Source organism: Ostrinia furnacalis, unplaced genomic scaffold (genome assembly GCF_004193835.3).
Source record: "Ostrinia furnacalis isolate ACB-3 unplaced genomic scaffold, ASM419383v2 OfSCF5861, whole genome shotgun sequence".
Lineage (NCBI taxonomy): Eukaryota > Metazoa > Arthropoda > Insecta > Lepidoptera > Crambidae > Ostrinia > Ostrinia furnacalis.
In genome coordinates, this window is record NW_021136100.1 from 506949 (window position 1) to 533904 (window position 26956).

A 26956-nucleotide genomic window follows, 5' to 3' on the forward strand; every position below is an offset into this window, starting at 1 on the left:
ATTTCGTATATTTGTGACTTGACAAACCGTTATGTTTCAAATAATTGTCCCTCGCGGGCGAATTGCTAAGCTAGCCTTAATTAACAAAGTTTGTCTAGGAGTAAAATAGGACGGAATCTAAAAAAAGTTTTCTGGCTCTATAAATGGTTTTCTATTTAGTTATAATATGTATACCCAAATTCTTTAGTTACATGAATGTAACTTAATAAATACGGCTATAAGTCATAGCTAATGCGTGGTTAATGATGTTTAAAATCTTAATACCCTTTCAATCTTTTCTCTCTCGAAAATAACTAATGGCTCATTTCCATTTAATAGTCTGGGTCATGAAAGGTTATGTTGAATTAGATACTCAGCTGAATTGTATTTTAATTAACAATGAATAGGTATGAAGTGCTTTACTGAAAATTTTATTATAGTGGTCTGGTCTAGGTAAGAATTTACATTGAAGGGTTCGTATTAATTACACATAGGTGTTTAAAGCAACTAAGTTGAGTAAACTTAAGGCNCTTAACTAAGTTTCTAATTAAGATTACGTTGTTAAGCTTTACTTTAACAGACTTACTAGTTGTTTGTGCTTTGTGAAACAAATTATTTTGAAACGATTGTTTTTTTAATCCTTTGAAAAGTATATTTTCTTAACTTAAATCAGTCTAGTTTTATCACACAATAAAGACATACTTTTATTATGAGCTTGTTCTACAAGGTGCATTAATTTAGTTTCACAAACAGATAATATATAATAATTTATTTTTTATTACACTTCTTTGTTTTATTTCGATCCCAAGAAGAGTGGAACTCTTTACAGAAACTTGATTCGTCTCTACATTCAGATATAAAGGTTTAAAATTGCTCTGAGACTTTGATATTGCTCATTGAAAATTCTTGTAATGTATGTAGATCTATAGGTATATAAAACGATGTCAGCTTTATTTTATCCCAACGGTATTTATTTGGTTTGATTTAAGAATGGATTCCTAATACATTATTGAACTTTTTCCAAATTGAATAACTTTACTGTAAATATTTATCTTGTGGAGTTATAATCCATTATAGAATAGAGTATCAATTTATAATATTAACAAAACATCTAACAAGATTGCCTTTTGTTAATACAGACGATAATTTATGGTTAAACAAACTTACCTTAAGTGAAGTTTGACCGTAATTATACGAGTCGCTGCATCCGAAGAGATTTTCATATTTACTAGGTAGTCCACTTCTCATTGTACTAGGCATCGAACATTTTAGAGCATACAATACAAAAAAGTACTTGTTGTGACTCGATATCCGGCGGTAGTGGGGCACGCTTACGTCACACTCCTCCAACCGTCGAGTCGTCATTCATTTCAGAGTATGATTNATTTAATTTTTGCGGCACGAACGAGAAATTTCGATGTTACGATGCCCGCACTATCGAAGCGAATGACGACTCGACGGTTGGAGGAGTGTGACGTAAGCGTGCCCCACTACCGCCGGATATCGAGTCACAACAAGTACTTTTTTGTATTGTATGCTCTAAAATGTTCGATGCCTAGTACAATGAGAAGTGGACTACCTAGTAAATATGAAAATCTCGAGGATGCAGCGACGAAGTATAATCGAAATGTCTCTTCGTTCCAGTTTAAATTACTTGTGTCAACACAGACGACACTCATAGACTTTGTGTAGTTCTCCCTTGTGTAAGCTTAAGCACATGTCATAATCAAAGTAGATCGATATATGTGACTGGTTAGCTGGTGATTAGATGTGCCAGTGTGAGTACAATAAGGTGAATCAACGTGTGTGTGCCGCGTGCATTACGCCGACTTGGTTCACCTCCAGACGGCGTCTCCGCTCCGCTCGGCACGTGTTCTCGGGCGCACTTTGTCTAGTCTAGACGAATTGCATTATGGAAATTTATATACCTAGACGGCTATTTACACAAACCGTATCGAATCCAGCTAAGAATTTCACTACGTAATCCATTTGCAGTGGGCCACATTGAAATTGGTATGCAACGTTGCTAATAGCACAAACAACTGCCGACTGCTCAACAATTTGCATTTGAAAATACTCGTATTACAGTTGAAATGCATTTATGAATTATGCAGTAATAACGTATTTATGTACGTTAATTATTATTGTTGTAATATTTGTCATCAAAGAAGGTTGATTGCTAATATCAGCATCAACAATTGTTTCACCTGTTGTCGTTTAATAAAGTAGGAATGTACGTACATAATCTAAAAAGCTTTCATGTGAGCTCGACGCCCAACAAAAGGCCATAGGTCAAATTGAGCATTCTCTTTTTTATCAGACGCAGACGGATTTTATTTCAAATTGACCCCTGTGAGGCGCGACAGTGTAATCTTAAATTGGCCAATTGTCTTTTTTTAAAACAAATAAAATTGTTTTTGCAATATTATCTTTTTGTTATTTTGATCGTACGAGTTTTTGAGTAATGTAATGGATAGTAGTTTAAGGATACCTATGAATATGTTTACTGTACTTATAAGTTTCCGTAGAGGCACTTACCTAAATTAATTGAAAATGTGATTTTACAGCGCTTTTGGTAGAGCTTCTGCCGGTGAAGGTAAAGATGGCCTATAATACTTAAGTGCATGATCAAGATTCTTCAGTTAATTATATTTTAAAATGAACTCTTAAATGTGTTACGAATTATATTTTTATCGACGCGTAACACTTGTACATGGTGTGCTTGTGATAGTCGACGGTTGCGGTTTTTCACAAAGATAATAAAGAAAAGAGAGAGTATGAATTAGGTACCCGACCCAGCCATGTTTTATAACTTGGCGTAGCTGGCTGTAGCTCGGGAAGGTGCGCCCTCGGAAATGTGTCTCGGTTCCGGCAGGAAGCCGAGCTCTAATAAATTCTGGGCGTGCTGGAAAAGGAAAAAGTTTTATACATATTTTCGCGGAGTAAGATAGAAGATTATTTTACTTAGTTACCTGAAAATAACTTGTATTTCCAAAACTTCATGAAATTAAGGTATTGTTATTTTGATTAGAAAATGCGAATCAGTTACAGTTACTTATTCGTAAATTACAATCTTCTAATAAGGTCCGCTTACTCTCTTAACTATAGCAAGTATTCTTTATACTTTCCCAGGCAGACTAATGCAATTTCTACTCATACGACTCATACTCGTATTCGCAGGATAAACAATTCTCTAATTTCATTTGACGCATGTCACAAGCAATTTAATAATGCGATTGTGGGGACGACGAAGGACAAGGGAGCCGTAGGCTCCACGCGTTGAGCGCTGCTCTACGTTTTATCCTTAGACTAATGTTGGGTCATAATAAGGCCTGGTAAGACCTTTGTTATAGCAGTCCCTAAAACTAGTAGGTAATTATGTCCATTATGTTCCTAATAACACTGAAACCATTCTAAGGTCGAAAGGTTCAAATTAGATGTAACGTAGTTCATCCAATCCGAAAGTCATCAAGACTAGAATCACAAAGTTCTTCAAAGTTATAAGTACTATTTTATATACTAAAACTTAGTATTTAGATTTTGAAAAATACTTAGATCCATATGCGTGCATAGTAAAGTTACATTGCAGCCCCTGTTGTTAATACTAATTTCCGAGTTAATGTCTAGAAAAATAGATATAGTTAGATAATTACTGTGGGATGTAGGTAAGCCTGGAGGAAACGCATCCCATCGTCCTATTTCTGCCGCGCAGATTGTCGTAATCGCGCAGACGACGCCGTGCCAACCGTTAGTTACGGCCGCACCGGCCACTTTAAACCTCATCCATTTTAATTTAACAAAAGTGCCGGCCGATAGCGCGGAGGAAGGACTCATATCCGCAGCGGGTCCCAATTGACTCACGCGCCGATAAACCCAATAGCGATTTTGAAATGAACCTGCTGAAACAAAGCGCTTTCATACCAGCATCGCTCACTGATATTGTATTCAAATCAAAACGGTACTTGCTTATAACAAAATATTTACCTTTAAACATGACCATCCATACACAACGTATAACCTACCAGATTGTAATACAGTTAGGTATGAGTTTTCAGTGTCAAATTCTGAATAGTAGAATATAAATAGCCTGCTGAAACGATGCGCTTTCATCACAAATCAAAATGGTACTGACTGACAACGAAATACCTATGCACATCGTCCATACACACGCATGTATTGAGATACCCGATATACAATCAGGTATGTTGTTTTCAGTTTCAAATTCTGAATAATAGAGTATCATAAATGTAGAATGATAATTTTGAAATGAACCTGCTGAAACAATGCGCTTTCATGTCACCGCTCACTGATATTGTAGTCTGATCAAAATTGTCGCTACTGACGACTGAAACTGAAACTGCTGCTTACTGCCCTAAACGTCATGTGCACGCATGTTTATCCATTCACCTGTATTGCTAGTCAATCAGTATGTAGTATTCAATTCCCAATGAAAAGCATAATATCGTCTCGATTGTGTGGAACACATCAAAGTTAATGTCACACTTAATTTTTCTATACTATATGTCTAAACACTTGGTTAAATTAGCTACCACATTATTTAATATTTGAATAATTAAGTATTATAAGAAATGAAATAGGCACATGAGAGAAACCTTTACGATCTTGTTGAAAAGCGGCGGTTGCTATGCTCGAACAAACGAGGCGTCTGCTTTATACAATCTGGAGGCAAGCGGTTGGTTTGCTGAAGACTTATTTTTAATACCAGTAGTCAGTCTAGACGCCTTGAGTGGCTTTTTATTGTTCCTGTCTGAAGTTTATTGCTTTATGTATTTCAAATATGATAGTTACTCTCGACACGTTTAAACGAACTTTAACGTCCGAAGCGAGACTGATTCGCACTCATTAAGGCTCGCTGGCCTGACTATATTGGATTACTAAGTAGCTGTTGCACGCGGCTTTAAAAATGCGTGTATTCGGATTTTCAATCAATTTTCAACGGATTTTTATACAAATTATTTATAGCTTTAAAAAGTGGAAAAGCATCATTGTAAAACTTTACATTAGGTATTTACGTTAGTTAATATCAAGAAGCCTAAGCTACTTCTACTCATATCATGCTCATAAGCTATTTCAATAGGGTTATTGAATAATTATTTACACACAATTAGATACAATCAAGATAGTAACGAATCTGTTATTCCTTTATAATTCACGATTTTGTTCATGCTAAGTCACGCATACAATAATCCAAGTTCCATTCCGTAATTAAACTAAAAGTTAACCACGTGATTTCCATTCTATCGAGTCCTGAATAATCACCGTACATTACGTAAGGCGCGGGGGGCGCGGCGGGCGGCCATTATTCCGCGTCCCCTTACACAATGTCGCCCGTGACGTCACGTAATGGCATCTCGTCTGCCGGCGGACAGTCTACCGCGCTGCTCTATTCCACAGACTGGGCTAATTGGTAGTAGTATCTATGGTTCTGACAAAGACCGATATCGTAGAACGGATTTCAGTGTTCCTATAAACGAACTGCGAGCTGGAACTGAAGTGAGAATGGCTGTTAGGACTAAACTCCACGTAATGCATAAGCCGGACAATTAACCACCTGCAGACTTCTATGCCAAGATCAGCGACTTTGTGAACATATTTATGATATTATTACGTAAACAAGAAGGAAATATGACATGACAGAGTCCTTTTGCATCCATTTATAAAATACAATGATGTTTGCTATCATTTCGGCTATAGGTGGACAATTTTTCGCGCTCCTTCTACAAATCAATATATTTTATGCTAAGTTTCCTCCGCTACTTTATGTTGATAACTAATAAAAATTTAACTCTACATTTGAAGGTGGGTACGTCTTTACTCTTAGAACACTAGAACGAAAAGAATTGATAGAAAACCACCCCAGTGCGTATTACATTCGCGTGTAGAGAGTTCCAACAATTTCATCATATTAAATTAATTCTACGAGTAGAAGATGTATTGTATAATTGAATATTTTGTAGAGCTTTCAAGCTCTCTCATTTTATCTACATAATTATATGTATATTTGAAAGTACTCGTATTAAGTTTTTCTACAGAGTAGGTAGTAAGTATGTTTAAAAATTGCATTAAACACTTGCATAAAGTAGTTCCTAGGTACGTCAATGTCGTCGTTGCTATGTGGTACGGTTTTCCACATAAGCTCATTAAAGCACGCTACACTAATTTTAAATCACAATTTTATTATGCAACAGCATTTCAACTCCAAAAACTCTTAAAGCTACTTTGTTTGTTATTCAAAGTACTCACTCTTCAACTAAAATATGTAGTAAGACACGGGTCTTAACGCGACGTTTATTAATAAGTTACATTATGTACTCACGGCTTGACGTTTCGGCTACTACGCTGCAGCCGTGGTCACAAGCAGTCTGCTTGTGTCTTACGCCCGTATTCACAAAAATTACTATGAGGTCTCACAGTGCGCGTGAACGCACAGGGTCACACACGAACGAATCACAGAGTTCTATTCAACGCTGTGCGTTCGATTTGCTGCTTCATATAAGCAAGCATCGTTTGTGAATACGTTACTATTTTAGTTGAAATGGAACGTGAAAGTTTAAAATCTTATTCTCACTCTTCAGTTATTTTTTCTAAGAACTAACATACTTATTTACAACTTACGAGCATATACTGTGTGATGATACTATTACACATCCAAAGTTGAGTTATACTTACTCGTATTGTATGCATACAACCTATGTAAACGTCAAAAAAAGTTTCAAGTATTGATTTTATAGTAGAGTTTTACGCATATGAGTGGAATATGTATAGAATAGTTTCAAACAGCGCGGCGCCTGTAACTAGGTGGGTATAAGTTACGAGCCAGAGTTATGCGCCCCAGGCTGAAGCCGCCCGCCCGCCCTTCAACGACATAACCGCCTATAACACGGTGACCTTACTTCTAAATATGACGGTGATATTTCTAACGCTGCACTCCATAAATCACGTTCAATTTGATTTATTAATCTCTTTTGTTGCTAGATTTAGTATTTTTGTTGATAATACTAATTGTGATTTATTCTCGGTTACTTATTATCTGTTGAACCTGTTGTTATAATGTGCGAAATAAATCAGCTTTTTTAGTCTGCTCTCTCTCAATCAATTAATAATTCGTTCTGAAGGTATTTCACACAGCATCACCTAGTCTCGAATAAAATAATTATAGCTTACCTGTAATGGAAACCCATAAATTTCATATAGCTATGATGTATGATGAATTGATGATAAACAGTATTATCAAGTAATGCAACAAACACAATGACAATGCACAATGTTAAATAGGCACATACGGTTCGGACGGAGTAGTAATATAAAATATTATTTAAGATAGAGTTGTTTGACTCGTTTCGCTACAGTAACTGTTAGTACAACCCAGTAGCAACGAAAGCAACTGCCCGGTACAATCGGTTTTCGTCATAGCGTCTATTAGGACATAATAATATTATTATCATAGGTTATGGTCTTATGGTTGAACTCGTATAGAAATCAACGTTCATTGTTTAAAATGCATTGTGTTAAGATTATCAAACAACATCAAAAATTAATTTCTCTACTAGAATCTGTAACAAGTCTAGTAGGACGTAAGTATCATAGGTTATGGTTGAACCCGTATTGATAAAATCATGTTCATTGTTTCTAATGCATTGTGTTGTCTTGTTACCTTTATCTAATAACAACATCAGAAATGTAATTCCTCTACTAGTAGAGTCTGGAACAAAAATATAATGTCAATATAAATAATGCAGTCCTCTAACAAGCTTTCGTAATTTATAAGTTGCAACAGACTCAGACGGACATCAAATTGCGACGTAGATTGCGGCGTCGCGACGTCTACCCTCCATTCATACAAAAAATCCGCAATGATACAACGTGCATAGGCGAACTGGCTTGGGTCGGGCGGGTGGCCTTAACCTTGAACACAACCGTCTGACCCCTGCGCCCCCCTTCTCCCCCCACTACCCTTTACGACCCCTTCCTTTCCCGTCTAGCCTCAGACCCGATAAATGAGCCTTAAGGGCGTGTTAAATACACGCAACGCTAAGTCCACAAGTCCATTAATCGCCGAGTACAGCTTAGAGAAATGGAAAATCCGGTAATCTTTAATAAGTTGTGACATCAAAGCATTTATTATATCTTTCACATGATAAACTGAAAGTGGAAACATAGATAACCAGCTAACCACTAAATATTTATAATTTTTGATAATAATAAGTGGTCACCTTGAGCATAAACTTGAGTCCCTATATTCTGGTACATATGTAGAGTTTGTCATCTAGCGAGAGGTGGCTATTCAATTACGAAATGTATTTAAATACTTTAACGTTTAACTTCTAATAAACTTTCTCCCTGACTCATGCAGCTAAGGTCACTCTTTGTTTTCACAAAAGCGTAAAGGCACTATATCTATTTATGAAATACACTTTTAAAGTACCTATCAGTATTTCTATTGGAATAACTTTAAAAGTTTAATATTTTTGCTCTGTAAGGAGATCATTTCTAAGAAATTTGAACATAATTTGCATTGACCTTTCGTCTTTTGATGCGGCGCAAAAGTATTGTTGAAGGCATTTTTATACGTCTTTGGAGATAGACAGACTAGAATCATAGGAATTTAATAATGTCGCACTTAATGGATTCCTAAGTATTCAGTAATAATACGATTAAATATTATCAATAGGAGGTGTATTTTTATTGATCACGTTGTAAAACTTTACAAACAGTAACACAAACATTTTAAAAAGCTTTTAATGTTAATTTTCCGAGAAAAATCACTCAGGCCAAAAGTTTCTTTCATACATTTTTGATAAGTTGCTGTAGGGCGTGTAGGGCTTAGGTAACAAGTTGTTTTATTAAGGAAAATATACCAATACATGCTACTTTTCAAAGTTTTCGAGTCATCCTGAAATACCTACTAAGGATTTATTTTTATGTAAATCCTAATCTATTAACAGCCTTTATCTAGTTACTATATCTGTTGGTGCGAAACCTGATTAATACATTCGCAATCTAATATGAAAATTGTTTTATGGAATTACCTAGGTGTCCTCTCCTAATTAGAGATAGCGTCACGATGGCCTTAATAATTGTAGGTACGGAATTGAATAAACGTCAAATCTAAGAGTGCTTTCAGCGTCGTTTCATGGCAGGATGTGCCGTTCTTTTCATGATGCGGTGCACGTTCAAATGTTACGTTGCGAGAATGCGAGTCCCCTCGCTTCGGGACTTGCATCTCCTCGCTGGAATACCTGGCTTTCGGGAGCTCCTTTGCGTAGCATGCATCGTTGTCTTCACGAAACTTTTATTACATTCTTAAGACGAATTCTTTTCGTTTATTAAATACTTACCAACTTACAGCTGCTACTTTGTGTCTGAAAGCGGAGTATATTCTATGTATAATTCAGACCAGCAGTCATATATTTTTACAATTCATTTTATTTTTTCTGGTCCATTTATCATCGCTATACCTAGCCCCAAAACCACTTCCATTTTCTTTCGAGAAAGTTGTAATGTATTCTTCAGCTAAATTATTTTCTGTTCATGTGTCACTGAAGTTTTAATCATACTCGTATTTTGTCTAATTTAAGACATCGTTAAGGTTGTCAGAAAATAATTGAATATTAGATTTTATCAAAAGCTAACGTGTGCAGAAAACGTGTAGTAGATACCAACCTATTACTTAGTACCAGCAGTAAAGTATGTAGGTGTCTGTCTACCTACGTATGAAGTTCTTTTATTCTCAAATGCTTCTTAATAAATATCTATGTCTGAGAGTTATTCATTTTCAGAAATAAGTTTCCACTAAATGATTCATTCAAACGTCATTTTCTTCTGTATGATTAATATAAGCACTAAGGTTATCTACTTCAAAAAATCTCGAAATTTCATTTGTTTCGCTGGTGATTCATTAAAAGTTTCCTATTGTATCTTATCTACCGTGGATCAATCAGACCGTGGTGTCAGCACAATGGGTCACCGCGACCTGGCGTCCTCCAGACGGCATGGCGACCATGCCCTCCTGTCGCTGTACACCTGACACCAATTATGCTGAGTGTAAGCGAGTCCGGCGCAGAAGCCGCAATGCATTACGAAAAATAAAACGGCACGAATATGATCTGCATTCCATAAATATAAATTGCTTATCTCATCATCTGAGGCGACCATATCAGTTTCACAAACCGTCAAATTAGCATTCAAATCTTGTTTACATTATTATTGGTGATTTATGCATCTAACACAAGATAATGTTTATTATAAACAAACATTTGTGACAGCTGTATGTAATAAAGTGGTAAAAAAAGTAATCAAACTTTCTTTTTCTATGCTACTCGTACGTCGTCTGAGTCTGACCTTACTCCTGAGGACGCACTGCACCGAATAACCTAACGACTTTTGCAATAGTCTTGACTTGATTGACAAGTCGTCGGGACCTAAACCTTAAATCTTGCAAGTCATCTATAAAAAGGCTAATTCAATGACATTCATAAGTAATAATCGTCTGTCTAGTCGCATCGTATGAGCTTCGTCTAGCGTGGGAGTAAACGAAATTGTTAAGATTTAAGCATTTTTATTTTTAAAAGTTCACTTTATTTAACGAATATACTTAGTTTTTTTAAACGATGTTACTCGACCCTCTCGACTCTCGTTTGTGTAAAGTTAAATACAAACTGCAAGTGTATTTTGCGTAGGTATACCTACCTAGCTAATTTCAAACGTTTTCTTATAATTTTAAAGATTAAGATTAAGTAGGTAGATACTGCCTATTATTTCGATTTTAATATCTCTAATAATGAAACGTGAAACAAATTACGAGTAGACAGCGTTTTTCAATAATATTTATGAAGGGAAATTGGCGTAAGATCTTACTCGTTTTTCACCAGCTACTCATAAAATAATTTTCTCCCTTAACATTTTCTGACTTAGCTACAAAGAACTTGTAGGTAGGTACTTACTCAAAATTTTTTGGAAGATTAATTTCATTTTTAAGTTGCACTTTACAATTGCGTTTAACAACCCCAGTGACAAATTGTATTCGACTTTGATACATAATGATTAATATAATATGTAAGCGTGTGAAAAACGACAAAAATGCCTAGGTATTTTCGCTTTTATGTTCGTAGATAGGCTATGATACGAATGACATGTAAATGCAATCGTAAAGTAAATTTTCATGTCCATAACTATCCAAAGAATTTCAAATTACAAATTTTATGTAAGTACCTAGGTGTTGAACTGATAAATTAACATATTTTAAACGTTAAAATTTCAAATATGCGCTTTAATCAATGAAATTTACGTCCACGTGTACCTACATACTTAGTAATAAAAATGTGAATATTTTGAAAGTCCTATAAAAGGTAGAAACTAGTCAATACGGCTTTGTATCACACTTGACATTTTATTGAAAACATCAAGATGTTGTTGTTTAAATTAAGTCTTGTGATACTTCTTTGTGAAGATGTTTTTGGGTATTGGAATCCCAACAGAATCTCTATTCTAACGGCACCCAACAAGACGAAAAAACCTTGGAAAAAGACAACCATTCAACCGACTACTGAAGAAAATATTACGTCAGGGAAAACCACACCAACAGAAGAAAATACCTCACCAGAAATAATAAGTACAACTGAGGCCTTACCACCTTCCACGGGTATGGGAAAAACTATTTTGTTATTTTTAATGCAAGTTAAAAAAGTGCATTTTTGTACAAAATGATCGTTTTATTTTCAGAATCGCCTGCTGTGTGCACCACGAGTTTACATAGCAAAGACGACCTGTTACTTATAATTAATTTCTTGGAAAAGGATAAGAAAATTTATGATAACATAATTACCAGTTTCCGGTCGGAAGCGGAAAATGTGCGTGATAAACACTTAGGTGAACTTGAAGCCTTCCATAAGTGGTTCCAAAATAGACCAATGCATTTAAAACACATCCTTAATGAAATTAAAAAGACACGTCAAGAGTTACTGCCGCTGGTCGAAAATATTTCTGAATCATTAAAACAATATCCTGAACTACGAGATACATTTGAAGAAAGTCAAGCAAGCGTGGCCAAAGTGTTCAATAACTTGGAAAGGCAGAAACAAATATGTAAACTTTTGTGTGAAAATGAAGAGTTACATGGTAAGATATTCATTTTACCATGGAAATATTTAGAAAGTCGATGCATAAAATAATTTGTCTAACTCTTTGCATTCTTTTATAATTTCAGATCGACAGATGATCCTTAAAGAAGATATATTTTACGATAAAAATGAATTTTACTGTGGGTCAATAGCAGAAGTTCACCATGAGATACAGTCCAAATTACTTAACTTTTCCGCAGACCAACAACAAGCCTTGAAAGCCAAATTAGATCATGATGACGTCCAGTACGACAACAAATTAGAAGAACTGAAAAAAACACTAAAGAATGTAGCACTGAATGAATTTGGTTTCACTATGTACGATATTTTGAACTTGCAAGATTCTTACTATCACTTTTCAAATGAAATTCATAATGCAAGTGTAAAAGAAACTCTTGATGGAATTAAACAAAATATTGCAATAATTAAACCAGAAATGCTCGCATTGGAAATGTCCGTACAAAAACTCGCAAAACATTGTACAAGTTGCAGTAATAGTCTCAACTTTGTGTCGCGGCAATCTCTTCGTAAGTAATCTTTTATTTTAGTTAACGGAAAATAATCCGGCTGAAATGTGAAAATTCTATGGACAAAAAATTACCGAAAACAGTGGCCGGTAGACGCTATCACTCGCTTGTTATTGATTTCGAATGCAAAATTACTTATAACTAGTATACTTATTCAAGGCCGATTTAATTATTCGATCTTGTTAAACCATAATATCATCGTAACATGTGCACAGCAGGTTTCGTAAATAAAATCAATTATTAATTCTAAAAACAGGGCCATGCACGAAATACATTGTGTATAACGATCGGGTTTTACTCTGTACCTACTCTGTACTGTAAAAGTGGTGTGTTTCCTTATGAAAATGCTAATGTATAAATTTTCCTTTTAGATTCAAAAGAGCAACAAACAAAGGATGAGCCCAGCCCTAAAAACAATAATATATTGCATGAAGTGTTGGCTGCAAAGTTACAAAGTCTTGAAGATAACATTAAAGATAATTACACATCCATTTTCGATGTCCTCGATCAAAAAATAAAAGAAGCCAATTCAACTAATGTCTACATTGACGATATCAAGCAAGTACAAGCAGAAGTTGTTGCAGCAACTAAAGCAGAACATGATGAGTTAGCAAAACTTAAACTTACTATTCCCACGCAAAACCGCACGAACTTGTTACGACTAGACAAAGAAGTAAAGGATTTACTAGAAAAAATCAAAGCAGATATACATTTTGTTGAAGAATACCATAATTAATATGAAAATCATTAAGAACTTCTTCCTAAAATAGTATGTTACGCACATAAAAATGTGCATCTACACAACTTTAAATAAATTTTTACTAGCATTGATATAAAAATGCCGTTAAAGTTATTTGTTCCATTTCCACAATTTAGATTTTTTTCTGACTAATCGGACCAAAAGGTAAACTACTACTAATATTGAGTGTTAAAATGAGATATGATGTGAATTTTAGTCATCATCATCATCATTTCAGCCACAGGACGTCAACTGCTAAACATGGGCTTCCCTCAATTAGGTACTTCCACGGACTGAAAGCTGAAGTGGCAATGGGCAGGGCACATATAGGTACGAAGAACTGACGGCCGATGGGCAGCAAGTTTCTGAAATTTTAGTAATTGCAAGGATTAAAAACAATAAAAATAATTGAACAGGGGTTTCAATTATTTAAACGATTTTAAACATATACAGATAACACACATAATCAAAATAAGTTCCTTAGATTTCTTTTTTTAAATGATTTACAATACTTAAGCAAATCAATTTCCAAAAAGTTAAAAAACAATCAAAGTAGGTAATGTATGTACGCATCGGGTACCTATATTCTTTGAACAAAAATATCGGATTGTAATGCCGAAACCGATTCTTATACTCGTATTCATTCGTCCTACTGATTAACTCACAACATTTGACATTCAGACAACCCTGGAGATGTTTTGCGAACGTTTATTGTTATGGCAAATAAAATGAAATTTGAAAAATGCTTTTGTCCTGTTAAAGTTGTATCCTTTTGGCAATGTATTAATAATGAAGGGTGAGTGACCGGGCGGACAGTCGATTACCGATTCAGCGCTCCTCAATAAATCTGAATAGGTATTGTGCGCGGGCGCATACAAAGGTGTTGTTACTTATTGCATTAAATTCGTAAAGCGAGGGTTCGAAGAGGCATTGACATCAATCCGCGGACGTGTCGTGCTTGCGACGCGAAGTAGGTGAGCGCGTGCGCGCAGGCACTAAGCGATGATTCTCTACCGGGTTAACTGTCAACACGTAGGCGCATTAAGATCGAGGTTGATGTTTAATGATGTAATTAGGGAAAACAGACGATCGTGGTTTCATTTTCATGACATGACTGAAAGTTTTATAGACAAAAAAACATTTCTATCTTGGTACTTAAGTGTTCTGGCTGCAGCTGAAATATAATATGCAGGTCAATTGTTAAGTGTAACGTGAAGAGGATAGAACTCTTAATACCTTTTAAACATAATTTACCTAGGTTTTATTTAAGTTTGTTTCATATTCAGCGGCTTTCTTATTTAGTTTCTTGAGATGAGACAAAACTTTAACTCTATAGCTTCTCTACAGCAATTCATACCAATAAGAAGTAAAAATTGTATACTGAGTGTTATAGAAGATAAAAATTGTCCTCTCAGTTGATCATGTAGGTAGGTATAAAATCCAAAAGCGCAATTAAAATGCAACATCACGACGCGGCGCGGTACCGACGTCGCGCCCGTGTCCGACGCGCGGAGGGAGGGAGTAGGGTTGACTGTTATTAATACCTGCAGTACTAAAATTCCCACTATAATAAACTTCCGAAGCGTGTGGTTAGTATACACTACTGAGTAGAGATCCAATGCTGCAGAAGGGACTGCAGTTTCACAAAAATCGCGAGGCTACGACATCACAGACGTCTGCGGACTGAAATTATAGGAAAATTCAAAAACTCTACTTTTTAAGTGGAGAAGACTACGCCAAATTGGATAATAATAATAGTAGTGTTCTTGTTATTGTCATAGTTTTATATCTGTGGTTTTATCATCATCTTTTTACTATTTACTAGGATGAGCATAACGAATAATACGTTAGGCTGGTTAGCGGTGACTTCTGCCAACATTTGAAATCAAATCTTGTAGTTTTTCTTTCCTGATTGGCTATCAGGGTTTTATAAGCTAGGGATGATGTGAAACAAGCCTAATACTATAAATGTGAAAGTTCTCTTGTTAGGGTTTCAACAGTTAGCATTGATTTCAAATAATTTTGATATGACCGTAGGTAGAGTTAGAGCGGTATATTAGTAGGTAGGTTGAGAAACACATTTATGCAACTTTACTTGACAAAATCTCTTAAAACCTATATATATATAAAAGAAAGTCGTGTTAGTTACTCCACTTATAACTCAAGAACGGCTGAACCGATTTAGCTGAAAATTGTCAGGGAGGTAGTTTAGAGCCAGGAGAAGGACATAGAATACTTTTTATCCCGTTCGAAATTAAAAAAAAGTCTGCTTATTTATTGCCATTAAGGCGGAACAAAGTTCGCCGGGTCAGCTAGTATCAAATAATTTGTATTTCCTTCCACCCATATCTTGGCAACCCTAGAAGGAGCCTGCACGCTCACAGATTAAACAGGATTGGCACGGCGGCTCCTGCCGTAATGTATTAAGAGAAATTACCAGCTTTCAATTGACGAGTCACTGCGCCCGGCGGAATATTTGCCTGCGTACGACCGGTTCGTACCTACCTACATTGTGTATTGTGTAGGTACAATAGTCTGGACATGTAAAAGAATTGAGTGGAAAAATTCAGAAAACTCGGTAGTCTGTTCATAAGATTTGTTACCAGTTTGGTTGGAAATTTTATATGCAGTCGTGCATTGCATATCGATTCCTAACAGCCAAGATGGAATCAAAAGTATTTTATGAGATAAAGTCTTATTGCGCAATCATGATTTCTTCAATTTAATGTACCTAAATTAAAACGCGACCTCTAATCTTCGTTATAGATAAAAGAATCTAAAAATAAGTAGATGTAATTATAGTTTCCCGCATTATTGTTATGTGCTCTACAAAAACTAAGCCTTAAATAATCCGCATAATAAATTGAAAATTAACAAAGATAAAGCGTTACTGCTACTACGACTGACTCACACATTACACAAATTGGTCGTAGCAAACCTTTATGATAAAGAACCAAATGCCTTTGTGATAAGGACCTTGAAAACTGTTTACTTTTGACCTAGACTGTGCACTACAGCGTGCAAGGTGCATGCACCGTCCGCGACAAGGGCACGTAGGGCGCTGGAACGCCCTTGCGTCCCCGACCCGCGCCGACCTACTCGGCCCTAAGGACTGATGATGACATTGCACCTCCTTGCACGCAGAGGTTAAAGCAATCAGACGACTATAAAAATCGGTCGTTCGAAATTTGAATGTCAATAAACATTTCGGATTTAGAAATAAAACAAATTAAAGTGAACCTGTTTGTACAGAGTAATTAATTTTTCCTTCAAAATATATTTTTTAAAATTACGTATTGATTTGATTTTTTGCGAAAAACAAATCGGAGCGAGACAGAAAATGTATCGAATAGAAAGTGTATTACAGTTTTATTTTGTTCATGATTCAAGGGGTGAGGTGTCCAAGTCCAGAAGTAAGGTAAGGGTGATATAATTATCTAAATTAAGAAAAATATTACCCAACTATAGTAGTTATGTAGACTAATTACACCCCACCTTAGGAGTTGCAAATGACTTCATTCAATGTTATGAAGCTACGTTAGCTAAGCTTAATGAACTAGATAAGTATCAGTGAATATTCATATGAACTATCAGTCTATAAGATTATCTTAAAATATTCAACAAAGAATAGACCCAAGACACATACCTTATTACTTAGCCCTGAAGCCTAAGTTGGTAACATCTTAAAGAGAGATGTAGACGTAGTTCGTGGAATCGTGAATAGTAACCGCTTTATATTAGTTGTTAACAAATGTCTGCAAAGTCATTGTCAAACGTAGACCAAATTAAAAAATATTTGTTTTGTAAGCCTTTTTTCGTATAATACGAGTATGTCTAGACACTAAATCATTTTAATGCTTTAGACCTTTCAAAAAACAAAGGGCTGTAGAAGACCCTACGCTACTGGGCTATTATTAGACATAAGGTATCCTTTCATTAAACACAATGGACACATTTTTTTCATCAATTGTAGAGTTAAATATGAAGTCCAGAGCAAGTACGTACCTATATAATAAAAGCCAATTTAAAGTTATCTGAGTAGAATGCGCCGTAACGAGGTGTCAAGTCATCTCATGTAGTTTTCAGTTGGCGACACGACCACGACTGAATTACAGGTAAAGTTTCAGCATGGCAATTTTAACGAATGTTCTGATTAGTTACTGCTGTCAGGTAGATTGTATGTATGTATGTTATAATATGTTGCGCACAATGTATTTTACCTGTGATTTAACTTTAGAACCATAGACCGATGCTGCCCTTAGTCAACTACACTCAACATCAAATAAATCGCACCTTCCGCGACGCGAACTTTAAAGATTTTCTTCTGACACAATCATGGTGCCCCAACAATATAGGTGTTATTTGAAAGCCCAATAAATATCCTTAAAGAAAAACACATTTAATTTCTAAATAAACGATTAACATGCACCACAAAATTAAATATGACTTGAAAAAATACTTTTCTTTCTTTCTTTCTTTCTAAAAAAAGACCTCACTTTGGGTTCACCTCTAGGATCAATAAGACCAATTTTTATGGTTATTAAAACCAAATAATGATCTCACGTGTCGTGTTTAACAGATGGATAGCGATTAATCCCAACTTAACAGTTTTATAACCATAAAAGTTGGCTCAAGCGTAACCAATTTTTTGAAGAAGTGACTCTGGATCCTTCTAAAGACACATTTATTGGGTAAAAACCTTCCCTTTAATGAAATGAAGTTTAGAACTAGGCTTTTAAATGGTGCTAATATTAGTGGGAAGTGGGGATACATACGTTTGAAAGTGCTTGTCGCGGGAGGTGTGATTTATTTGATGTTGAGTGTAGTTTTCACTACGAAAATCAGTCAAAAGTGGTACTAAACCTTCTTTGCCCGATTTTTTTAGTCAAAAGTCGTTTTGATCGGTTATGAGTTTTGACTGTAGTAACTTAAGTTTGTTCACGGGGAAATACATTTGTATAAAATAGGAAAACTACTCGTATTAGGCGTGACCTTTGTGCTTGTTAGGTTAATCTCTGTTGTCGGTTTAGTTATGGGTAATACCCAGTTCGTCATTTCCAAAAAATACCTTTTTTGTATGTAAAGGCATCACCTTTACACAGATACATGCATCAGAATTTTTGGAGGAAAACATAATACCTATTTGAAAAATGTCTAAAATATTAAATTATGCCAATTATCACTCAGGTATTATCTTAAAAACATGTACAATTTACAAACATTTTACAAAGGCATTTTTACAAAGAACGTCTACGTCACAAAATATTCAATATTAACTTACTTATTCCTCGTATCAATGGTTTGCGGCTTAGAGGGGTTAAGTTACAAAGGCACCTGTCGTGCGATCTAAAAAGGATTAAGTGCCGTCTGCAATGCAGTGTCAATGCAAGGACGGAGGTCACCGTCTCGCCCGGCCGAGACGTCATCGCCGACCGCGCTAATTAAACTTCAAACCGTAACCTGGCCGATAATTTTTGATAAATATCAATTGACCAACATTAACATGATTCACGATTTTAGTGACTCATTTCGTCACAAGTTACCATACATTTTTAGAAACTAATTTTTATTTAATTTTTATTTTAGTAGCTGTTATACATGATATTTTATTATTATATTTTTAGAATAGGATTTACAATGCAAGGACTGATAGAAAAAAAGGCACATTACTGAGTCCTGATTCCATACTTGTTTAGGTAAACTGCTAAATTGTGCTTTTGCCTAATGTTTACAATTAACTTTCATAATATTTTTACCGCATGTTTTCTATTGCATATTCTCCTCTATTGAAAACTACCCTAATGCTATACACAATTACACATTTCCCCAATCTACAGTTATGCTACGAACTGCTACGAAAGATACTTATTTATGTTTTGACTACCGGCGGCTCTACCAGCGCGTTAGCTCCATGTATAATATTCTGTACCTACGTGTAATGCAGCTTAGATGTAAATATTATGCCTGACATCACCCATATTGCTACGTATCATTAATCACAACGTAAAAGACAAAGAATAAGTAAGTATACAGTGTGAGTCACGTTAAAGTGTACGTATGAAAGTAGATGAAACTAGACCTATTTTTATCGACAAAAAAGAGGTCAAAAAATTTTTGAGATTTTTTTAAAAAAAATTATAGAATTTTTTTTCTTCCAATTACTTATTGTAAAGAAAACGTAATAACTTTTAAACTAAGCGGTATATTCTGATAAAATAAAAACAGTAATAATTCTAAATAACAGGCAATACTAAAAAAATACATAAAATACACAAAAAAGGCCAACAAATAATAAAAAAATAGACTTTTTGAAAAAAATCTGCTTTTAAATTCGTGTTTTTTTGGTTATTTGATAAATTTCTCCAAAAAATGTCCCTATAACCGGTGGTTTTTATTACTTTGTATTATTCTCTATCATATTATCTTCGTAAAACAAAAAATCGCATGTCTCTATCCCTATCACAACGTTTGCAATGATCGTTTGAACAAAGGCCTGCCACAACATTATTCGCCGCTACAGGTAGAGACAATTTTAATTTTAACTAAAATGCTTATTTTACTTCGAAATCTTTTGTTTTTATTTGAAATCTAACTTGTCTTTATCAAAATTACAAATCTAGAGCCATTTTCAGTTTCGTTGTTAACGAAGCTTTGAATGGCGCGCCCAGAGAGGCTTAGTTCAAACGATCATTGCAAACGTTGTGATAGGGATAAAGACATGCGATTTTTGGTTTTACAAAGATAATACAATAGAGAATAATGCAATGTAATAAAAACTGCCGGTTATAGGGGCATTTTTTGGAGAAATTTATCAAATAACCAAAAAAACACGAATTTAAAGGAGGTTTTTTTTTCAAAAAGTACATTTTTTAATTATTTGTTGGCATTTTTTGTGTACTTTATGTATTTTTTTAGTATTGCCTGCTATTTAGCATTATTATTGTTTTTATTTTATCAGGATATACCGCTTAGTTTAAAAGTTATTACGTTTTCTTTACAATAAGTAATTGGAAGAAAAAAAAATCTATAAAAAATTAAAAAAAAATCTCAAAACAATTTTGACCTCTTTTTTGTCGATGAAAATAGGTGTAATTTCATCTATTTTCATATGTACACTTTAACGTGACTCACACTGTATTTTGACAGTGATCCACCTAGTCACTTGGTTTTCCCGGTATTAATTTACCTAGTTACCTAACTGAATAATAAAATTAGCTTTAGAATCTAGTTTTGAGTTATTAAAGGCTAAGATTGTACCAATTCATGTAATCAATCAATTTTTTTTTGCATGAACTTCTATTACTTACCGATATAAAATTATCATAACCACAATATTGTTTACTGCGGGACATTTATTACGTTATTCTTTTATTTACCTGTTTCGTGACAACTTTATTGCTGAGGCGAACTCTTTGCCTACTTTAAATAATCTGAAGGTGCCCTTTTATGTTATTTCAATTGGTCATAAGATAACGTTAAACGCAACTTTAAATAGATACTGTTTTATTCGTTAGCCAATATTGTCTGTCTGTATTCACACAAAGTAATGGAAATTACAAAAGTTTGATATACAGTGTGAGTCACGTTAAAGTGTACATATGAAAATAGATGAAACTAGAGCTATTTTTATCGACAAAAAAGAGGTCAAAAAATTTTAGAGACTTTTTATATTTTTTTATAGATTTTTTTTTCTTTCAATTACTTATTGTAAAGAAAACTTAATAACTTTTAAACTAAGCGGTATATCCTGATAAAATAAAAACAGTAGTAATGCTAAATAACAGGCAATACTAAAAAATACATAAAACACACAAAAAAAGGCCAACAAATAATAAAAAAATATACTTTTTGAAAAAAATCTGCTTAAAAATTCGTGTTTTATTGGTTATTTGATAAATTTCTCCAAAAAATGCCCCTATAACCGGGGGTTTTTATTACTTTGTATTATTCTCTATCGTATTACCTTCGTAAAACTAAAAATCGCATGTCTTTATCCCTATCACAACGTTTGCAATTATCGTTTGAACTAAGCCTCTCCGGGCGCGCCATTCAACGCTTCGTTAACAACGAAACTGAAAATGGATCTAGATTTGTAATTTTGATAAAGACAAGTTAGATTTCAAATAAAAACAAAAGATTTCGAAGTAAAATAAGCATTTTAGTTACAATTAAAATTGTCTCTACCTGTAGCGGAGAATAAAATGTTGTGGTAGGCCTGTGTTCAAACGATCATAGCAAATGTTGTGATAGGGATAGAGACATGCAATTTTTGGTTTTAGAAAGATAATACGATAGAGAATAATACAAAGTAATAAAAACCACCTGTTATAGGGGCATTTTTTCGAGAAATTTATCAAATAACCAAAAAAATACGAATTTTTAAGCAGATTTTTTTCAAAAAGTATCATTTTTTATTATTTGTTGGCATTTCCTGGGCATATTGTGTATTTTTTCAGTATCGTCTATTATTTAGCATTATTACTGTTTTTATTTTATCAGGATATACCGCATAGTTTAAAAGTTATTACGTTTTTTTTACAATAAGTAATTGGAAGAAAAAACATTGTATAAATTTTTTTAAAAAAATCTCAAAAAATTTTTGACCTCTTTTTTGTAGATAAAAATAGGTCTAGTTTCATCTATTTTCATATGTACACTTTAACGTGACTCACACTGCATATCCACTTTTTGCTTGGACATAGTTTATTTATACGTCCAAGACTTTTTGTTTCAATTATTTAATAAACGAATTTAAATTACCTATGTATGACGAAAATGTTACAAACAATGGAGCAACAACTAGCAAAAAAATCATAGTCATTTCCATTTTTTTAATAATATATTGCGAATTTAAGGCGTTATACATCTTCGCACATCTCTTTTCTTAAACAAAATGGTATAAGTACTTATTCTCATTTTCGCGTGTCTCGCTTAGCATCCAAGATGAGCGAAATGCTCCTTATTTTTGAGAAATGGAGCTGTAAAAAATATTTATTATGTTTGTAAATAAGTATCTGATTAAGATAAGTTGTTACTAATATATTGCATGCGGTGTTTACCTTAAATTAATTGTGCATTAAGTTATTATCACTATGGCTGTATGTATACTGTGTAAGCATCAATGTAACAATTTCTGGTAAACCAAATAAAATAAATAAATAAATAAGTAATGATAATAAAGCTCAAAACACCTGCTAACTAAGGTATATAATCCTTACCACAATCACGTATGTAAGATGCGTCGTAGACCCATTTTCGTAGAATCATAAAACTGGCACATGTCCAGAATTTCTCCAGGTTGCAAGCGATCTTTAATGGAGCCACTGGGGCTAGTTTCGTAAAATACGACCCGGCAAATAGTGTTCCATAAAGAATGCAATTTTGTTGGCAAACCACTGATGGCCTAATTCACCCTCGAGGCTTGACGTCATACCTTTGTAAGCTTTTTTGTAAGTAAGTAGGTGACTATTTTATAAGTTGATTATTTGTAGGTGTTTTAGGTAATTGAAAATACGTGTTCACAGATTGATAAAGTGGATGATAAAGTCTTCAGTAATATAATAAAGCTACGAGAGGCATTTTCACAAATGCAAATTGAATAAATTACCTGTAGAAAAAATATAGGTTCGACTAAAATGAAGTAAAATCTACGCTATTCATTCTCTACTTTTCAGTAATCTTTCAAACTGTATTCTTACAGGCTAAGCAATATATCAATTTAGATTATTATGATAAGTTTGTTACGACCTTTTTTACGTAAACGGAAGATCAAAAAAGAGAGTAGAGAGAGCAATAACAACTAACTTTATCGAATCAATTTCGAACACGAATGTTACATTGTCTGCAGGTAAGTTCTCTTCCAGTTTAAGTGCAGTGTTCGCTGTAGCAAACGTAATAAAAAGAGTCATGACAGCGGGTGAGAAGGACGTACCAAGGTGGCGCAGGTATGGAGTATGTTAGGCAGATGACGACCGCAACGCTAACAAAAGGGTCTACTACGCAAAACCAATTCGATAATCAGCTGTGACCATCTCAATCGCTCATGTTATCCCAAGGGGAGTGAGAGAGAAGTATTCGTAGGCATACTAGCCTGAACATTTATTAGAAGTTGAGTCATACTCGTAATACTTATCCATGCTTTATCAACTATTGATTTACTGCACTATTCTATCTTATTTCAGAGTCAGACATTCAAGTCTCAGAAAACCTATTAAATTCTTAATCTACGCCAATAATACAATACAATGGTCAATTAGTATCTGCGTTCTTTAGTAGTAGTAGATTACCTATTTCAAAAATGCATATGAGCAATTAAAATTGTCGTAATATACTAATGAAACATTTACTTTTATTAGACCCGTGAGATTAAGAAACATACCTACAATTCTTGCATTGTTAAAAATGTACCTACACAATCATTGTTCAATAAATCAAATCTCCAAAGCAACCGATTTCCTATCCTCAAGCGTGCCACATCCATTTTGGGCAGGTTGTGTTTATCACCATTTGACTGCAGCTTTAAAATTTTAAATCCAAACATACATTTAAAAAGGTTTCATATGGCGCATAATAAATGTCTAAATATGGTTGATTCATGAAGCAAGGGCGAATGAAGGTGGCGCAGGTAACGACAGCGGTGACACAGACTGATTGATGCCAACTTTGTTGTTAGGCAATGTAAAGTTATAAGGATGAATTTTTAAATAAACATATTAATCCATAACACGTATGCGCTCCCGAAGTCATGATGTATTTTTATATTTGTTTTTTTGATTGCGTGCTCCACACTAATCAACAGAGGTTACACGTAAAATCTATATGGGGACGAAGTAAATGTAATTCGATATGGTGTCCTAATGGAATCTAGCCGTTGAAATTACTCATATCTCCCAAATTAAGTTAATAAAAAACAAAGCAATGAGGTTGATGATACGTGGCACTTTATAGGAATTAATTAAAAGAAAACGTTAAATAATTCAAAGTGCTCGCTCACCATCAGGTCTTAAATATCCTTTGTTCCATTCCAGCTAATAAAGTAAGGCGAAAGGGAAAAATACAGTCGATTTCAGTAACCTCTTATGGTATTTATATTATGTACACGTTATCACAGTTTGCCTGAAATCTTGTTTACAGTTGAACATAATTCCGAGTCTAAGATAGAGAGCATGAGACGCTGAAACTGAAAATCTCAATTCACAAACCGCAATTGTCAAAACGCACTACGTAAATTATTAGATCCAGTGATAAACTTTATCTACCTAGAAGTCCTAGGCTTGATTTTCACGTTAGTTAACACTTTTACAGTTTCACAGCTTTCAGCGACCCCAGAACTAAGTTAGCTCAATTTGTAACCTTGTGAGCTATTTCAGGCTACGTTTTATTGAAGGACAAACAAAGTCTTTTTCACATGGGTGTTGTTGAAATGCGAATGGAAATATCGCGCATGCTGCAGCAGTTTTCCCCTACTGTTTTTTACGTAGCTGTGGCAGATAAACTAAGGCGGGTGCTGGCACCGGCCGGCGGGTAGACGCGGCGTTTCAGCCGGCTTCCGGCCACTCTCCGTTTCACGCGCTGCTGACCAAACAGGACTCCCATCTTACCGCCTCGCCGACGCACTTCCTTTATTGCCGACCACGTATAAACGTACAGCTAATTTTTACGGGGGTTAATGTACCGACAATGATTTATCTGTAGGCCTTCGTTGGAGGCTTATGTATTAAATAGAGACAAATACCTAACACATAACCTTAGAATAAGTAAATAACTGATTTTTACTTCAACTCTATTGGAATAGAGTTTTTGTAATTACATTAAAGGACATCATCCATTTTGGTCCAAAATCAAAAGTGCCGGCCAAAAAATAAAAGTGCTGTATTCTGATAGAATACGTCCGCCTTAGCATTTATTACTATGGCACCAAAGCTGTGGCACCACTGTGCATCGTAGTATTTGAGTTCTAAAAATATATGAAACGACTGACTTTGATCTCAAATACCACGGACGCACAGTGGTGCTACAGCTTTGGTGTCATAGTAACAAATGCTAAGGCGGACGTATTCTGTCAGAATACAGCACTTTTTTTTTTAATGGCCGACACTTTTGATTTTGAACAAAAAATGTATGAATAGTCGATGACTTTTAGATCTCAAATACTCGACGCACAGTGGAGCTACGGCTTTGGTGCCATAGTAACAAATGCTAAGGCAGACGTATTCTGTCAGAATACAGCACTTTTTTTTGTTGGCCGGCACTTTTGATTTTGGACCAAAAATATATGAAACGTGGATGATGTCCTTTCAAGTTAAACATGCTTATGAAATTTCATTTCTGTTACAAAATAAGTTCACATCAAAATACGTAATAGCAAAATATGAAAATATACACCAACATAATAGCAATGTCACCAATGCCAAAGTTATTCTGAAGTTCAGTTAGACTTACCTTCTTTGAAAGTTTCAAGGTGATTTGTATTCTCCACTAGCGGGCTGTCGTCGGTATAAAAACTATTATTTATGAGGTAAGTAAGTGCCAAGGAACTAGCAAGACTAGAGGTTTGGCTAAACCAACGCGTGCGACTGCAGGCTGCGTGCGCGATCAGTGGGTCTAGACATAGTGGACATTTTAATCGCAAACCAGTCGAAAAATGGTCGAAAAGCCTGAAAAAAGTATGAAGTTTTGACAGATTCGTTTTGCGTTTCGATCAAAAAGTGCAACTTGTCTAGGGGCACAGATCAGATGTCGTGTCATGAATTTGTAGCGATGAATTCACATCAACGCGTTGTCGTGGCGATCTATGCAGTGATCGCCATCGCCATCGCCATCGCCGACGCCAGCTGCACGCGTTGGTTCGGCCGAAGCTTAGCAACACCCACGAGTAGACTCGCCGCTCTTAATGGTTCTAAAGTGCAAGTTCCGACGTGCTGCGGGTTTTCTTTATTTCCCACCATTCGTATTGGAAATACTGCGAAATTCATTTATTTTGTTCATTAACGTTAACAAGTCGGCACAGAATTAAATTAAAAGGACAAATAAGAAAACAGAATTTCTACAGTCACAATAGAAATAAAACAATGATACGCTCAGATGCTGATCAAGTTAGTGTTAAAAACTTTTAATTATGAACTTAAGACTTGATTTTTAAATACGAGAATATTAGATTGATTAACTGTTGAGCCAAGGTGTGGAAATCTTTATTTATTCTTGAGTTTATTTAAAGAAGTAACTATGTAATTAATACCTCACATTAAGCAAAGAAAGCCTGATTTCGTTTCAGGGCATTGAAAATAGGCACTACTTTCGTCATTGTACCGAATCATAGCCCTTTGTGTATCCTGTTCAATACTCAATATTTTTTTGCCAGGTGATGTTACACAATTATATGCAAGCTTGAACCAACTTAAGGGCTGCATAATCATTACTTAACTTACACAAACGAAACTTTATTATGCTTTATTCAGACAGTCCTTTGTTAAAATAGTCAAAGTGCAACTGCAGCGGGTGCATTGCGCTGGGTTACGTGGATATTTCATAAGTATTGGTGAAATCGGTGGCATTGGCCAGCGGAGGCGGGC

The 26956-nt window shown here is 34.9% G+C and overlaps 1 protein-coding gene across 1 annotated transcript; it reads left to right on the top strand.

Annotated features, from left to right (window-relative positions):
* Positions 1-5475: 5475 nt before the first annotated feature.
* Positions 5476-13425, top strand: LOC114361672 (uncharacterized). The gene is made up of 5 exons (XM_028316796.1): positions 5476-5505; positions 11338-11641; positions 11722-12117; positions 12206-12646; positions 13018-13425. Exons 2-5 carry the CDS (start codon positions 11407-11409, stop codon positions 13380-13382), a joined length of 1437 nt encoding a protein of 478 aa, XP_028172597.1. The 5' UTR covers positions 5476-5505; positions 11338-11406; the 3' UTR covers positions 13383-13425.
* The last annotated feature ends 13531 nt before the right edge of the window (positions 13426-26956 follow it).

Bases quoted from the DNA above. Each gene is read 5' to 3' on its own strand.
- LOC114361672 (XM_028316796.1), top strand. From the start codon at position 11,407: ATGTTGTTGTTTAAATTAAGTCTTGTGATACTTCTTTGTGAAGATGTT. The intron at 12,118-12,205 runs GTAAGATATTCA...TTATAATTTCAG, and splicing joins TGAAAATGAAGAGTTACATG to ATCGACAGATGATCCTTAAA. The intron at 12,647-13,017 runs GTAAGTAATCTT...TTTTCCTTTTAG, and splicing joins TGTGTCGCGGCAATCTCTTC to ATTCAAAAGAGCAACAAACA.